We start from the raw sequence: 19,038 nt of genomic DNA on the forward strand, positions 1-19,038 counted from the left end.
TACCAGACAGCCAACATATGGAGTCTAATTATCTCTGCAGCTCTGCAGCATGGGTGCCATGCAACATGCGGTTCTGTGAGCGTGATTATACACACACACTGTGCAAACACACACGGCACAGCTCTGACATGAAGAGAGATATAGGCTACCAATACCATGAGATTGGAATGCAAACTTGGACGTTACCTTGGACGAGTAAGCGCGTGGTATGGACGGCCTCTCCCTGCTCGCTGTAGGCTCGGCATGTGTAGGCTCCCCTGTCTTCACGGTTGATAGAAAAGAGCGTCAGGCTGCCATCGCTCACCTGAGGAGAGAGGTCACACCGTCAGCTACGGATGCACGCATTGACAGTTGCATTACTGTGAAGAAAGTGACCCCTCTTATGGCTGTGACAGTACAGCTTGTTTAGACTTGTGTTCAACCCCAGTTACAGTTGAACTCTTTTTCTTCTTTTTTCTTTCTCACGGAAACACACACAAATGTAGATTTATATGCTGTAGAACATCATAGTCAAAAATCAAAGTCTTATTTATTGTCAATTCTGCCACATGTACAGTACATATATATACATATTGAGGGTCAATCTCAGACCCATGGTGCATACAAATCACACTAACCCAGAATACAAATATATATAAAAAAATTCTGTACAGATAAATACAGATCACTATATATATAAAATAATAATACAACTTTGCATGAAGTCCAAGGAGACATGCTTTCCTGTGGCTCAGTGGTTAGAGCATGGCACTAGCAATGCCAAAGTAATGGTTCCAACCCGGATTGCACATAGTCAGAAACAAATGTATAATACAATACAATGTAAGTTGCGTAAAGCATCTGCCAAATGCATAAAAATGTAAAATGTTCTGGAGTACCCAGAGCATCTTTACATACATTACATGTATCTTAAGATGGGTCAACTTTACAATCTCGTAACTCATAAAGAATAAAACGCAACAATATGTTTCCATCAAAGAACAAACAGAAGTGCTTTGCACCAAAAGCGTTGTGAACTAGAGACACCAAGTCAGCGACTGCGTAGGAGAGATCAAACAAACCAGGTTGCTCCAACAGAGACTTATAGATCAGTGCGGATCTCTCTCTCTCTCTGTCTCTCTACACCCACACAAGCATTATTTCCATTTTACCAATGGCAAAGTAGTTATGTTTAATATTTTCTGGATTTATCTAATATTGGATGGAAAGGGCTGTGCACAGATTCTGTAACATTTCAGGTATTATGATATTACAGACATTTCCTTCCTTCTAAGATGTACTAATTGTTTTGACTATATGTGCAGCCCTGCATCCTTTTGAAGGGGGTAGAATCCTGGCAGGACGACTAAACAGATACTGCCGCAATAATACCCCCCCCCGAAATATGATCAACGCCAAGGTCATGGGTTCAATCCTAGGGATTACACATACTTAGAAACAAAATGTATAGTATAGTGCAAAATAAGTTGCTTTGGATAAAAGCGTCTACCAAATATGTAAATGTTAAATATAACACTATGCCATTATGAATGAATGCATCCTGAGACATACAGTGTTGCTTGTGTGTTTGCTTTATTGGTTTTTACTATTGTGCATCTATGCAAAAGTTTGAAGAGGGTAGAATCCTGGCAGTTTGGCTAAAAAAAGATGATGCCCCAACATTAGCCCCGTTGAAAATATCATGTCATGTGTAACATAGTTTGTGTGGTCTTGAACATTTAAAAACTGTTTTTTAGTAAAGAGCTGTGGTTGTTTTCACTATATGCTTTTGCATAGTGCTAGACTGATTGTGATAGCAGAGGTGACGATTATATCACAATGTAAATCCTTCTTCCTCCACTGATTGAACCTTCATAACCTGCAGAGAAACAGTTAAAACTACATAAACACATAATGTTTTATGCTTATAATGCACATAAGTAAGAGACAGGTGATCTGTTTCTAAAGATGTTTGCCTGTGAATGTATTTAAAATAAAATAATGTGAACTTGCAATTGCTATACCGTACTTTTGGTTCAGTCAGCTCAGGTGCTGATCAGCCGCACGCTCCAAAAGTGCTGTTGGCAGCGCAAACCCCCATAAACACTTCAGTGAAGACGAGAGAGACGCGCGCTACTGTTGACAGCTGTCCGTCTAGCATGTGTTTACATAAAAAACGGTGGGAAAGTAGCATTGCGTGATAGAAAATCTTGCTGTGGAATGGCCGGGCCAGTCACTGTCACATATACGTTGTACAGTTATTAGCGAGGTCTGTATAGTATGGAAACAAGTCACACCACAACAAAATGTGCACTCACACGAATGTTCCCAAATATATTTTGAGGTCACACAGGTCAAATTTAGGGACCATATGCGATGAAATGCTCGAGAATGATATCTGAGAATGTTACTGTCAGATACCGTTCCCCTGTGTTCCATTAGATAGAAAGTTTATTCTTGTCTCACATTAACACTGCTGACTTTGAACACCACAACAAGTAGGTTCTCAGAGCTCTAGCTTTAATCATTAAACAACTAAGGATGTTCCTGTCAGAAAGTAGACCACTCTGCCTTGTTCGTAGGGTTGGAGAGCATGCACCAAACTAGTTGTTTTTGAGTCTACTGTATGACGCATAAGTTTGAAGGGATAGAATCCTGGCAACTGGGCAAAAAACTTGTTGCCCCAATATCACCCCCTTGAAATATTCTCCTGTCATGTGTAACATGTAGTGTGTCTGTGGATTATGTTTAATAGTCTGATATATTCACGGTGGTCAACAGCACGACTTTCATACGCAACTGGTGTCACGTAGCGACGATAGGACTTATAAAACATGCAAGTCATAATTCATTAACAGGAATCCTGTTTCAACTAGGAAGCTCTTTTAAGCTTTGATGGTTTAGTTTGCTGGCTTGGTTTCACAATTTTCTTTCAAGACAAGGCCGAGCTCACGGAAGGTGTGTTTCCGCTTGTTTTGCCTTGAATGATTAAAATCTTGCAGTATGTACTCAGAGCGAGCAGAAATGTACCTGAATAATTGATTTACTTTGGACCAACTTGTATCTCTGGAGGCAGAGGGGCTGGTAAGAGGAGGGATGCTGACATCAATCCCTTTTACAGTATCTAAAAGAGGATGACCAAAGGAGACTCACAACAGAGCCTGCTGACCTCTGACTCCAGCTCTCTCTGTCCCAAATTAAAGTCCAAATATCATTTTAATGTCCTTGAAGAGCACTGCGAGTAGACATCAGTCGGACTGTCAATTCAAGTGTATGTAAGCAACGTGTTAAGCAAGCTTAACCTATCAGAAGCATTGTCCACCCTGTCTCCAACCAGTGCTGATTAGAGAGAAGATCCGTAAACCGCCATTGCTGTGAGAAAACTGTTCTAGACCATTCCAGTGAACGGAGTTGGCGCGACTCTCTCTCAGCAAATCTGCGTCCATACATGGACAATGAAGTCCATACATACAGCTGTCAAGGTTGACTGAGGAGTTTTAATGCCAGTATGTAAGTGTCTTGAACACGAACAAACCGATCTACAAAGCTTTAAAAAAGAAGCTAGTTATATCTCTTTCATGTGGTGTTGAGGCGAATGTCTGACATCAGAGACCGGTCTGCTTATGACATCAAAGTGCACTTTGATGTCATACACAGACCGGTCTCTCTGATCAGTCTACAGCATTTAAAGAAATCGAACATACCTAATGCAATGTCGGAACACATATGTAGTATTTTGTGAGTATCATTATTATAGGAACGTGCACTTTTAAAATTTTAAAAAGTTTATTTCGCTGTTTTTGAGTTGTCTGTGGACATGTTCTCTTATCGAAGTAAAAGAACAATTGATCCCCAAAGGGAACATTATTGAGATTGTGGTCTGTGGACATAAATCAAGTTATTAGTATTGAAGTCATTCAAAGATGTTATATACAGTGTAAAATAGTAGTTTTGCAATGGCTCTTTTGCAAAAAATAATTCAACAAAACTGGAAAAATTGCTCTTTGGTTAAAAAAGGTTCCCAACCCCTAGTCTTCGCTCATTCAAGAATTTGTTCACTAGCGACTTTTAAATCTCTTCTTAAAACATTTTATTTTAAGATTGCTTTAACTTGGTTGGTTTATTTGTATTTGTTGTGTTGTTATACAAAGAGCTGTCATTGTGTTGTTTTACCTGATGTGATGTCTGCTGTGAAGCGCTTTGAGAAAGCGATGTTTCCTAAATTTTGACTGGTATTGCATTTCTTAAATTTATTTTATATAATCACAAGTATGTCTACAGAGGTGTACATAGACCTTACATAATTAAGTGTTATGTTTTTATAACCGTGGAATGAGCTGTTTCAATCTAAGGCGTACCCTTGCATGGAATTCACCATGTTGTTTCTAAAGTATCCATAAGCGGACAAACTGCTCTACAGAGTGTGTTTCGTATATACGTTATTTCCTTCAGCAAAGTGAAAACTTGACGACATCTTAGCCCTGTGTCAGCAGCCATAGTTCTTCAAAAAGGGAGGGGTGGAATGAGCCGATGGTTGCAATTAGCAACTTCATTACTAGATCATTTATCATACAATCGTAATAATCAATACGTTTTTATAATCGTGACAGCCTTAGTATTTCTGGAAAATCTGATGACCTCCATTAATGAGGCGTGAACAAACAAACTCAATGGCATTTATAAACTGACCATAGATGCTATAAACCTGTAAGTGGGCAGCATGCAGATAATTTGCTCAACACACGAGCAGCAGTCTGAGGCACCGTTGTGGATCACAGACTCCATAATTACTCTAATTACACAGATGAAGCTGCACGGCCGGGCTACAGCAGACCCAACATCAACACACACCCTCTGGAGCCCACATGCGTCTAATAAATCATAACTAAATCTATTATTTAGGTATAACAAAAGACCCAATCCATCCTCCACTCATGAATAACCAATTGTTGACTTAACGGTCATTATCCATGACTATAGTCTACATCGCTCCCTCTTGGAATCAGAATTTACGCAGTTCTCAACATTGTACTGATCTCAAGTAATATTAGTCTAGTAGAAAGCCTTGAACTCTATTAACTATTTATTAAATGTCAACAAGTAGAACATCACTGTTGACCGTCATTCAAATTATGAAGCAACGAATGCTGTTGTTCTTCACCTGATGCTATCTGACCTCACTTCAAAAGTGTTCAATCAGAGAGCAAAGCTTTTCCCAGACAGCCTGTCATTTCTCTGTTGTGTGTAGAGATCTTTTAACACACTCCTGTAATTGAAACTCTTTTTCAGGGGGAGACTGACTCATCCGTTCCTGTAGAGACCTCTAGCGAGTCTTCAGAGAACAGATGGTTTAGATTCAGGAAGCTTTTGATGTTCAGGTTCACAGTGTTGGTTTGGCACTTGAATCAATGGCTCACTTGTAATACAATAAAATATTTAGTCACTGATTTCGGCAAGACGTTTCTCTTTGTATAATGAGCAACTTGATAAATGAATTATGAAAGAAACTTTGCACTGGAGTCAGTTGGTGTTGAAATATTAGGATGGTTTGTTAAATATTCACAATCTACTAGTAAGACTGAACAATAGCTCAATAAATATTTTATTTTATTCAAATATCCTCTCAAATATCTGTGAATATTCATTATATAGTCCAGTTCGACACCTAATTACACAACGCTGTGAATGTAACAAGCCAAAGGGATGTCTCTATGATGTGTAGTTACAAGCAGAGCTATGGGTGAGATTGGACATAAAGATGGACAGAAGGATAGTGCTAAAGTCTGAAGGCTATAAAATGTGAAATGAATTAGCAATTCCCAGAGGCTGTGGTTATTGTTATAACTGCTGCTTGACTTCTCCAAACAGACGCTGTGAATTTCAACCACTATAACTGAAGCAGGAATACTAAACAAATGACTAGGGAGCACTTTTAGAAAATGATGCGTGACCATGGGTCAGTGAAGCCAGAAAAGACTTGCCAATAATAAACAACCAAGGAAAAAATGAGGACATTCTACTTTTGCCTTTAATCAAAATTTTCCTCCAGTGTCTTTTACATTTCAACAGAAACAAACATCAGTAATGAAAGTCCTCCAGTAGCAATGTGAAAGGCTGAGAGAATGCAAAGACGCATGAAAAACAATATATCCATTTGGTGTTTAGGAGAATGTTGTTATTGAATGTTGTCAATAGTTCACAGAATGAAACAAAAATGATAATTTTAAGAACACTCCTACATACACTGATGGGTTATTTTCAACCGAGCATTGAGTCAAAAAGAAATGAACCCAGCCATTGGTTTAAAATAACTGATAAAATGGTTATAATTTTACCAAACAATGAGTTAAAGCAACCAAGCATGGGTTAATTTACAACCAAATGGTTAGTCCCTTTTTGACCCAACGCTGGGTTGAAAAAAAACAAAAATTTGATTTGAAATGTAGTAGTAGTAAATTCGGAAACACTTTCTCAAAACAGCCTTAAATGCTGTCATTTGTTCACACAGTAAAAGCATCGTATCTACAGTAAATTCTTCTTATCTTTCCTCACAGTACATGCACATCCATTCCATCCTTTTCAAGAAAACTTCACAACGTCAAATATGATGCTCTAAATTGATTCATCAGTTGACTGGCTGGTATAAATCATATTTGCTGCTAAATGAAGCATTCGCAGTTCGAAGTTTGTATAAGCTATAAACATCATGCCAGAACCAATCAGTGTTGGCAATGTATTTCCATTTTCTGATGCTTTGTTTTCTGCTTCATTAAAAAAGAAAACGATCTGTAAATCCACCAACTTGGCTTTAGTTTTACGCCCCGTCTACACTTCAAGCAAGCAAATGGCGTGACTAAGATGCTCATTGAAATCAACAAGGCTGTCTACTCATGGTACGGATGACCAAACAGTCTTTGGAAACACTGTGTATCTCTAATATAGTGTATATTGATATGGCTTCACTGACTCTGCCATTATTTTCTCTTTTTCTACTTTTCTTTCAGACACAGTTAGACATGGCTCACTGACTGCCCTGACACAACTCCCAAGTGTTGGACCAGCAACCAAAGCACCAGAGTTTTCAATAAAGACACAAACACACGGTTGAGTGAGTGAAAGTGGATAATAGCTTAAAAGAACACAGACTCTACTGCTGCAGTCGATACTACAGACATGTAACATCTGTCATCTGTCAGTGCTGTGGAGCGTGAGATTCTGAAACAGTCTCTGCCTGTAATGCTTAATGTAACTCCACTGTACTGTACCTCTCCTGTACAATACACACACTGTACATTATATCTCAATTACACTGCTACTGTAATGCTTAAAGAGTACGTAGCATGAGATTATGAAAATGACATTTCATGCAGTCTATTCTGTTGCCGTGTTTGAAAGTAAGCTGTCTGCCAAGTTGTAAGTCCGAAGGTGAATAAATAACAAAGTTATTTGCTTGTAAAAATGGGAGTCAACTCTGAATCACACAAACGAGACGTGGAATAGTTCATCTGCGTATCTACGTCACTATACATAGTCCCCGCCTACATTTTGCTGAGACTGCCGTGCAAACGTATCTTTCCTCCCCCAAAAACTGTCGCTCGTTCGTAATGCGTGTGTATGAAGTCAAGAGTCTGTATTCTACGGTGTGACACTACGTTTGTCTTATGTCAACTACCAAAGGAAGAACGTCTGAGGGAAAAATGGTTACAATTCATTTTTCCAACGATACCAGAGGAGTATAACCCCAGGGTTGTACTGTGAGCACGTCATTTCACTGAACTTTAATTTAATAATCTTGGCGGGTTCACTGCAGGGTATGTGAAACGATGATCCTTGAAAGTGGGGGAATACAAACTCTATATGGACCTGTTAGCTCCACCAAATCCCAATCTGTAAGTGTGACTTTTGATTTTTGTCTTAACTTCAAGAAATATTCTTGTACCTTGTGTCTGTGTTTAGCTAACGCATATAACGCTAACATTAGCATGTACCGTTATATCTGGGGTGTTACAGTTTGTTTATCTGGCTATTAACTTTGCATTTTGACACATTTGCCGCACGTGCACCTATATAGATATATTTGGGTTTCATATATTTCATTTTTCATAACGTCGACTTTCTGAAATGCTCTATGTACCATGACAACGCACAGTTAAGATGAAATAATAGTATTACTAACGTATTAACAGTATTTTAAGAAAAAACATTTTGTATTTCATTAATGAGCAAAAGCACAACATGCATGTTGTCACACTGGCTGTTTTTATGACAAGAGTTGTCACTTGTCACTGACAAACGTCCTGCTCCAGTCGTGGTGGAGTTTGTGTGGATTAGCGTCTTCTTCCTCATCTGACTCGGGCTCAAATTAATACGGTAAAATCGCCCCCATCTCTAGCTACACATATAATATACATGACATCCAACCACATGTAAACTGTAATACTGTAAAGATGGTAGGGGGGTTCCATTTGCGACAAATGATGAACACGTTTGACCAATAACAACGGATTACACCATCTGATCAATCACATGACACAAGCTTAGCGGGTAGGCGGGGCCTAGACGGATGAATCGCTGAACGAATCATTTTAGAGTCAGTCAAGAAGTAAGGTACGAATAACTGCCTATTATTACGACATTATAGTGGTTTTACACATTATATGTACATAAACTTGTTGTTGGACACTCCATAAACCAAAGTAGGACCTAAAAAACCATATGATAGGTACTCTTTAATAAGTATAAACCAGACAAAAAAACAAAGAATCCTAAAAATTGTGCTACTGATCTCAGATCAGCGGAGATGCCTTTTTTGCTCACCTTGTACTTGCTACTGTCCTTAATGGGCTCTCCCTCCCTGAGCCAGCTGACCGAAGGTTTGGGATTTCCGAAGGCCGTGCAGCTCAGAGTGATTTTGCCCCCCTCTTTGGCCTCCACATACTGCGGCGGCGTGTCCGTGAATGTTGGGGGAGCTGTGACACAGAGAGATTATGTGAAATTTCAATATCTGATCTCCAATATTCCCTGCAATGTATTAGCACTCCTATATAACGATATTACGTGCTATGATCACATATGCGTATTTTGCAGATGCCGCTAAAACATGACTCATTCCATATTGCTAATAGGAGACACGTTAGTTAAGAAGGCCATCTGAGCTATTGGCTCGTACCTGTGAGTAAAAGAGACTCCCTGCCATGGATCTTGAAAGAGTATGCTGCATTATTAAAAATCTCTAACATTTTATGGCTACCTGAAAAATATGATAATATACACACATATTGTACAAAATGTTTTAATACAAATTGTTAATATTACATCTTAAATTGTTCATTGTTAGCTTCAGACACACAGACAAGACTACCAGAAATAAAAACGTGAGAATGTCTGGTTACAATAAGGCTGAATTCATTCCTCAAGTCAAGTCAAAAAATGTTTTGCGCATTTTACAATTTGCAAGGCAGCAAAGGAACTGTACAAGAAAAAAATAACAAAGGCCAAAATATACCATATGTTAAAGAGAATAACCTAGAAAGCAATATGAAATAGGGAAAAGTACAAACACATACACTCAAAGGTGTTATTTCAATCCATTGTTGGGTCAAGTATGGAAAAAACCCATCTGTTGGGTTAAAACAACCCACAGAATGTTTGTATTTGACCCAACAATGGGGTAAAACAAAAACAAACGTATGGTAATTTATAACCCAACGTTTGAGTTAGTCCATTTTAAAACAAGGCTGGAAATAATCCAAATTTTTTAGAGTGTTCACATACACAAGTAGAGTATCTATATATGTACAGCTCCCATGGTATTATTCTGAGTCTTATAAAAGATGAGCAAGAGATATTTTAAATGCATTATCAAGTCAAAAGAGAATTTGAAATAATAACATTCTGCTTTGCGTCACAGAGAAAACGCATTTGGCATTGGCTCTTTTAAGTCCCCGCGCTTAGAGACCTCTATTTAATTTGGCTCTAAATGTCAGTGAGACCCATCAGACTGTTTTACAGCCTCTGTGAGGGGTGAGCACACAGCCCAGAACAAAATAGTCACAGATATATGCAACTCAAAGATTTTAATTTATGGTCAGTTGTTGATTTCAGATCTTAAACTTTAAATTGAGCTGTGATTTATTCACCAGTATGTGATTTCCATCCTCTATGACTTTCTTTCAGAGATATTTAACAAACTAACAAGTTGCTTTTTTTCTCTACTTAATTTTTGTTTAACACATTTTCAGCATCGCTTCATTCTTTTAAATGAAAATATAACCATTTGTCATTTTCTTGAGGAATCCCCAAGATCTGGTGGCACATGACAAGAGTGCTGAAGGCAACATTTTTTGAGGGCAGCCGCTAGGACATCTGTGCAAAACCGCCTCCATCTGCTCCTACCCGAGTCTCCATTTAGCACTTTCCACACTCTGACACACTGCTGACCTGTGATGTTGATTAAAAATAAACACACATGTTCACCCAGCAAACGCTGAAGATGCAACTCCACCCCAGGCTATCAAATAGAGTCTGGAGAACAAACATGTGTGTCTTAAACCAAAGTGTGTCTTATCTATGATTGAATCGTGTTTCTCAGTCATCTAAAGCAGCTAATTGATGTAGACGTCAAGTTAACCTTCGCTTTTCTATCTACATTCCCATTAATAGCGAAACATTCAGGCAAATCCACTTGATGTATTACCTAAATGCCTGCCACAGCACACCAAATGGATGGAAATTTATCTGTTTGACAGTTGCAACTGCATTCGTCTCTACAGAAATTCTGCACACCAGCTGTGAGTACAAATTAAAGGTACCTTAAAGGCATAGTTCACCCAGAAATGACTATTCTTTAATCATTTACTTAACCTCATGTCATTGCAGTCCTATATGACTTTGTTTCTCCTGCAGAACACAAAATTTTGGAGAACGTTGGTATCCAAACATTGTACTCCATTGACTTCCATTGTATAGTCACAAAACCACTGCAACATTTCTCAAAATAACTTATTTTGTTTTCACAGAAGAAATCATATACAGGTTTGGAATGACATTAGGGGGAATAAATGATGGCAAAAAAAATATTTTTGGGTGAAATATCCCTTTAGCTCCAACTAGAGCTGAGTGCAAAATGAAATATATTGAATATTAACTATACGCTGAATCTCACATGGTGACTACTTGGCTGAAATGGTCCAAATTTCAAAGTTAACAGATACGTGTATATAAATACTTCTATTTCATCAAACAAGGTTAAAGAAAATGCTCTAGTTCACAATCACACCAAGCTGAGAATCAATAAGTGGACATAACCGAGGGCATCAGCAGCGACCTGTAATTATGTCTGTGTGGACTGAGTGAAAGTCTTTTTGTAAGTGTTCAAAGCACTCAAAAGCCTTTCCAAACTGAATCCCATTACACTGCAAGTTCTTCATGCTTATAATTACAGAATGTCCCTTTAAAATAACACACAAGCAAACATCATATTCCTAGAATAGATCTGTTGAATCTGCCAAATAATCACTTGCTCCCCCTCCGCAGGTTGTCACATACACGCACCTTTACCAAGGAAAAAATAAGTAAAACGCGCTCACACGTTTTGTCTTCAACACTACCTAATAATCCCTCTATATTTCCAAGGCACTTTGGAAAGATGACATCATCTCACGCCACAGGCTTGCGTGACAGCCTGCAGCCGGTGATAGCAATCACAAGCTCATATCACAGGCACATATTGTGAGAAAGATTCAGCTATAATTAGGCTATGAGGCAACACCGGTCACATAGACAGATGTTTCAGTGCACACCTACACACACACGTACAATATTGCAGAAGTGAGCTACATTGAACACTGAAATCATCCCATAGGATCATCATCTTCTTCACAGGATCATGTACTGAGAATGTTAACAATGTACATCGGCTCACGTGGCTCATTTATACACACGTCGACTAACATCAGTCTAATAAGGTTTCAATGATTTATACAAGTATAAATGTCACTGAAAGTGAAGTTCAGCATGCTGATTAGTTATATCACAACATTCAGATACAGAACAACAGAAAAAAAAGGTTGCACCAATAATAAAAATCCTATAAACAACTGTTACAAACAAGTCTTGACTCAAATTATCAAATAAAACAAATAATTTGATTCATAAATTGATATGGTATATTTGACAGGTCTCATCATCTGATTTCTTTTGTCCCTACAAATAGTTCTTTAGTTACGGCCGCAGTCACCATGCCAACAGACAGACCTCAGACAAATATTGGATTGCACAATGATGGCTCTCATTGACTGCATGGCTATAAGCAATTTGGAAGAATCAAGGTTTGCATCATTCCCCAAGAAACAAAATTGTCCCCAGGCTGCAACAATGAGCATCATCAAGGAAGAACTAGATTTTGTGGTTGGTTCTTAAGCCAAATAGGCTGCAATGTACTATGATTTTCAGCAGCCTCACAAATGATGAACAAAAAGTCCTGATTTATTTGATCTAACATTGCTTATTTCCCTGCACACCTTGACATGAACAGTCCTGGTCAGAGTAACCATCTCTTATAATACTCAACCATTAATTGATCTAGGTTAAAAAGGTAAGCTATAGTCATGTGACCTTCACACGAAGACGATTATCCAAAGACTATTGTTGTTGTCACAATCACTCTCACATGCAACTCCACTCAAGCAAATCAATGGAGACATTCAATAGAGCTTTCCACCTCATTACCACGTATTACGCACATACAGAAACTCATTCAAATCAGTAGTGAGATTATAACCTTCAGATGCTCTTTAAAGAGGCATTTCAGATGCTGGGGCATTGATGTGTTTCCCAGCTGTTCATTTATATCTCTTAACAAGACACGTATTTCTACAAACACATGCATAATAATTCTAATATCTTACTGTAAATGAACATATCTTAGCAAGGCGTTGCTACTTTTTAACAATAGAACATAAGAGGATAATCAAAAGCCAATTATAACTAGAGCAAGGGAAACCTTCTTGTTAAATGAAAAGTTATGATTCTGGGAATGTAAGAAAATTGCAAGTTAAGGCACAGGCAGACGGCCCACTTCTGACCGCAAACCATTTTCTCATCACAGAGATACTCTGTCACATACGGATTAAATGTGAGCCTATGCATACTGAGGAGAGTGGAGTTTGAGAGGAGGCTGAGCGAGAAAACTAAAGCCTGGTGCTCTGCTCGAGAGATATGAGTAAGGGGCATTTCAACCAAAGGTCTACAAGCTCGACCTGATTTTGCCAAGTCGTTGATGTCCTCAGGACAACATATAAATGATGTGTAGCCTTTAAAGGAGGATTCTGGTAAAATCTGATTCTGTGTTTATGTAATGATGGTGGGACTGAAATACCTGCAACATGAACAAAAAACCAGAAGTTTAAAAGGTGATGGACTGATACACAATGCTAATTAAGTCCAAACACAACAGCCAGAACCAACCCTCAGCACACTATTCAAAAACACTAATCATTATAGGAAAATCCTCTTTATCTCAGACTGATGGTGACATGTTCCAAAAAGCTGAAACTACTGGCCTCTGGCTCCTGCATTCACTTCACACATACAGTACACAAGCGACTGGCTCATGCACTTTTTAGGCTTTAATTCTCTTTTTTCATATTAGACATATATAATCATCTTACACACTTTGATCTGCTTACATGTGTAATCCTTAGATCCGTGCTCCTCTATTATCTTGCATGATCACTCCCGACATATAGCATATGGTTAACTGTTTTAGATGGATTTCATGTTAACTGTATATACGGTAGATGACATATTCTAACAGAATCGAAGATTACAATGCAAAAAATTAAAGCAAAATAAACTATAAAATAAAAAGGCTTCTAAAATGTGCACCCAATCAAATTCTGTGGTATTTTAAAGCACAATCTGTCACTTTGTAAAAGGTAGTCAGATTAATCAAATGCCAACACGGAAAGGTTGCGTGACATTCTTTTATCTTGCAAAAGCCTTGGACAAAACTCCAAGCTGGTCTACATTAAATAGGAGATCATTTGCAGACAAAATAAACCTGCTTAGTGTCGACCACAAAAAGAAGTGACCAAAAAAAACGGGAAAGAATTAAAATCCAACAAAATTCTTTTTTTTATTAAAGGAAAAGTTCACCCAAAAATGGTCCCGTTAACTTCACCATAGTAATTTTTACTTTTCTATGTAAAGTCAATAGGGACAATTTTTTGGGTAAACTATTCCTTTAAGTTTTTTTTTAACATTACTGCGTTACACTCACCCCTTCAACTGTTTCCACAATGTTAAATCTTGTTACTGAACCAGGACCATTTGAACACTTTTGTGGTAAAAACGCTTAGAGGGATTATTGAGGAATAGCATTACCTTATTAGAGGTAAACCAGATTTTAATGAGATGACAATTGGCTTTAGACTGAAAAGGTTGAAAGGTATGCTTTATAAACCAATTACATCATGTAGCCCAGACTGCTTTTGAAAATCCTGCGGCAGTTGTTACTGTCGCCTGGTTTTTAATTAGCTAAATATTGAACACAGGTAGTGGAAGTGTAGTGCCAAGTAACAGCTTGACAGTAGCGAAGTTAAAAAGTAAGAGAATCAATAAAAAGAGATCAAGTTTTACCATCAAATATTCTCTCACAGACAGGCAACATTCAAAGGAAAGTCAATGAGCATGCTGGATTGAGGGCAATAAGTCATTAGTGAGTAGAGTCCTACAGCTCTTCTCTTACCAATAACTGACACTCGAGGGGTTGGCGCGATGTCAGCTTCATTTACACTCAATGACAACATACCGAGGGTCATTGCTCAACAGTTTAACAATATACAACTAGACTCATTCGTTCCCTGTACCTAAACTCTCGTCCCATTCCCATTAACCAACCAACAAAGTGTGAGTTAGCAGACTGTCACAATAAGAGTTGCAATTATCAGTTCAGTCAGTTCCAATTCTGTGGCGCAGTACGTTCATGTTGTACTCTGTTACCGTTTAAAAGTCTTCATCTCATGCCATGATGCCATCTGCAGCGTTGGAAAGCATATGTCGTCACAGTGCTGAGTATTCAGCAACCACACATAACTGTGAGACATATCAGTACCACGGACAGCTCCATGGCACAAATGCATCAGGACCATGGACAGCTGCCTAACTCAAAAGCCAAGCCTGTATTTGTTTTAGGGTAGGCTCGGCTCATCGCAGGACCTAAAAGAGGTCAATCAGAACTGCAGCACAAAGCATCACAATTGTCTAAATAATCACGCCAGACACTGCAATTTAATGAAAGTAGACTCAAAACCTCTGCTTATTTGTTGCTTTAACTTTATTTGGTTTCACGCTCTATGTAAAGAGCCCATAACTTCATTCACTCACTGTAACAAGCTTTAGGAAAGACCATTTGTAATGGCATTATCAAAATTGCAGTTCTGCAGACATAATCCGAATGATATCTAATGGTGCTTCCCTTGATCTCTGCTTCCCTTGATCTCTGATCCTCTTGAACTAAACCTCTCGCTAATGATACATTTATAATTGTTCAATCTGCTAGAAGAGGTATGAGCCCTTCAGAATGTATGTCTCTAAACAAAGAATTCCTTTAACGTCTAGCAGCCAATTAGCACCTCTTTGGTGTGACTATAACTTCAACATTTAGGATAAAGATAGGACCCCAACAACAGAGCCTTGCATCTACTTGCTTTCCATGTCCATACAGAAGAACTTTGTGGAAATGCATGACCTCAAGTGTATTCTTGCTTATTTTAGTGCGTACATTTGCACAGATGGATAATTCACTCCAAAAAGTTTTCCCATGAAAGTGTCAGCAGTATATTAACCTTGTTTTAAAAATTGTTACATTTACAGGAAATAATTTAGAATAAATCATAATTATCAGCGTGATTTAAATAGTCAATAGAACAGATACGAAAGATTAAGGTCAGTCTGCTGATAAACCCCCTTAAAGCTTGATTGTGTATTAACAATCTTAACATCACAACATGAGAGGCACTGTTTTGCCATCCCAGCCAATGCAGTAGATTTTTTTAGACGGCCTGAGTATCCCACTAAATCCTATGGGATTAGCATTAGCTCGCAGTCGTGCTGGAACAGATTTAACCGCATTGCTCTCCTCTTTGACCCTGCCATTAAGATCTGAGTATTAAACCCACATGGACTGAGGTCACTCACAACAATGAACATTTCCAACTGATTTATTGCTTCTAAGGGTCTAGTTAATAACATTAACATAAAACACATGGGGGTGGCTTCCCAGACAGGGCTTCAGACTAGTCCCAGACTAACTTAAATGTTAGAGGTGTACTGATCGAAAACAATTTACACTGACATGTCTTAAAATGTATCACTGATCGTGAGAAAAATGAACAGCACCAGCGCTGAGGACGAAAAAAAAACATCAACTGATGCCATTTTTTGAAAAGCGCAGCCTTTCTCTAGATATTCTCTCTAATATTGCTTTAAATGTATGTAGTTGAACGTATAGGACATCTTTCTGTCTGTTGTGCACACTGTGCCCCATAAAAAAAAATGGGTGCCTGCCGCCCCTGCAGTCCAAAACAGTATACGGCAGCTGTAAGTCAAACTGATAGAGGCGGGGCATGGAGTTTTGTTATTTGTAGTCCATTTGTTTTGAAGACGATCTATTATGTTTGTGTTCTCCTGAAAGTGAAAAATAAACCAAAAATATCCATGGACATGCCCAAGAGCACACAGAAATAAGTTAAATTCATGGTTATGAAATAAGCCCAAAACTACTTGCTATTAATAAAACTATTTACATGACCCTAAAGGGGTCCTATTTTGCCTATTTTTCAAAATCTTTATTTTGTTTATGATGTGCTAAAAAATATGTGTTAATGTTTTGTTTTTCAAAAACTGCTTTATATATTACATCTTCCACCAGGGTTTTACACTGTCATCTCGATTCTCAGAAAACAGGCTGTTGGGTTCATGGTTCTCTGAAATCCCTCCTACCAAAATGCTCTGATTTGTCAAGCTGAGCCAGTCTTTTGTGATTGGTCTACCGCTTAGTGTGTTGAGATGTCCTGCCCATTACCCTATCCATGTTCCAGGGGGCAAGGTCAATGTTAATTTTGGGATTCATGATGTAGCTCAGTGGTAAGAGCATGGCACTAACAACGCCAAAGTCATGGGTAAGATCCTAGGGGTTTGCACATACTTAGAAACAAATGTTTAGGATGTTGCACTGTAAGTCGCTTTAGATAAAAGCGCATGCCAAATGCGTAAATGTAATGTGTTTCTGTACAATTTTGAACGTTGCGACTCTGCAGTAGTTTATGCTCGAACAACTATACTACTCACTTACTAAATTCAAAGAGGTGAAATTCCATCAGACCTCCCCTTTAGATAAGTCCCATCGTTTCCAAAATTAATTTAAGAAAAAATCATGCTAACTGACTATAGTCTTTTCTGTGAAGCCGGGCATATATTTGCTTAACGAACACATGACAACAACTAAAGGGAATCCAATTCTTTGGGAATTTAAATCCCTGTGGTATTCACAGCCATCGCTGTGCAGTGTTGTGGCATTCTAGCAAACTGTGAGTGACATCAGTGGACTGTTTCAAAATGGCAGACACAGCTACGCACCTAGTGCGCTCAAATGCGGCATCTTGTTATATATATATATATATATATATATGCTTGCAATACTCTATTAACCTTCTAAAAACACTTTGAACATCTTGGCAACCACATAGCAATACCATAGCAACCACCCTCTACATGCTACAAATCTGTGGCAACAAGTTTAACACAGACAAGCACCACTTGGCTGATGAGACTTATGAACAGTGATTTATTTTTGACACAAGAACAAAAGCATTTGTGCCTAAAATTACTTTCTTGAAAGCCATTTATTTGGGAATACTTATATTTTCAAAGAGAACTACTGAACAGAATAATGGTAATAATGAATGGATTTTAAATAAGCGCTTATGTTTTGGTATTTATACAGTACACAAGGCCATAGAGCTCCAGCAGTCAGGTGACCTATTCTGTTTACACCGCCATGCTGGCAGGCAAGGACAGCTGGGAGTGAATATGAAATGAATGGTGCCAGCAGGAATTTCAAGGCAACAGAGTTCATTGCACACTTTAATTCAAAAAACATAGATTAAACATAAAAGATCCCTATAATGCCCCCGGGATGCTTTTAACGTGTACCAATAAGGACGACCCTCCAATAAAGTGACCCTCCATTTAAGCCATGGGTGGTGGTCAGACACGATGGGGTTGTGTTAGGAGCCCACTGTGATTGCACAGCTAGACTAGGCGAGTGTTACTCTAATGTGTCTTGTTTAAGATTTGGCAGCATAATGACAGAGAGTAAGAGATAGCGGTGACATGTGTTGGTTAGCATGTTTTATTGCAGTTAACCATTTAATTGTCTAGGATTCAGGATCCTTAGGAATATGATAAAATGAATTGTCCTTTGATTTCCCCGCCTGTACTGGCAACCTGGCACACAGCAGCTGTCCACCATGTTAAAATAGTATGATTTGTAAAGTCTAAACAGCCTGGTTTTAAATAATTGTTTGACCACTGTAAGTGCTACAGCCACGCTAGCGCTCTCCTGATCGGCCAATGGCCGATTTCAGATTGGGTGACGTTAACCTCAGAAACTCTATTAAAGCTATCACCTGTGTGAGCACTCCAACTAACTCCTATCATGAACTATGACATCATCGTCTCCCCTCCTTAGCACTTTTCACATATTCTTCACACCTCAAGCGGCACAAGTGCGAGAGAGTGAAAATATCACAGGAACTGTAAAACAACAGCTCAGAGGCGCATAGAGACAGCAGCTAACAAAGAAATAATTTCTTTCCTGAGATCCACTCCGTCGTTGCGCTAACTGCTCTTAAACAGCCTCGAACAAACGGCGCTCCGCACAATCCCCTTCAAAAAGCACTTCATCAACTCGCTCTGTGCATATATCCATCCAGATACGCTATGGTTTGTTTTTTTATGCACTGCAGTAACGCCTTGAGAGAGAGGGAATTGGTA

General features: G+C 38.6%; 1 protein-coding gene across 4 annotated transcripts in view; it reads right to left on the minus strand.

Annotated features, from left to right (window-relative positions):
- The window catches only part of igsf9bb (immunoglobulin superfamily, member 9Bb), an 84,981-nt gene that overhangs the window by 36,688 nt on the left and 29,255 nt on the right, over positions 1-19,038 (minus strand). For all 4 annotated transcript variants that reach the window (XM_056731707.1, XM_056731708.1, XM_056731706.1 and 1 more), the window contains exons 4-5: positions 8,797-8,948; positions 187-304 (exon numbers count right to left, since the gene is read on the minus strand). In XM_056731707.1, the coding sequence (XP_056587685.1) occupies positions 187-304; positions 8,797-8,948 (270 nt within the window). The remainder of the gene's footprint in view (positions 1-186; positions 305-8,796; positions 8,949-19,038) is intronic.

The sequence above is a fragment of the Triplophysa dalaica genome, chromosome 19, assembly GCF_015846415.1.
Source record: "Triplophysa dalaica isolate WHDGS20190420 chromosome 19, ASM1584641v1, whole genome shotgun sequence".
Classification (NCBI taxonomy): domain Eukaryota; kingdom Metazoa; phylum Chordata; class Actinopteri; order Cypriniformes; family Nemacheilidae; genus Triplophysa; species Triplophysa dalaica.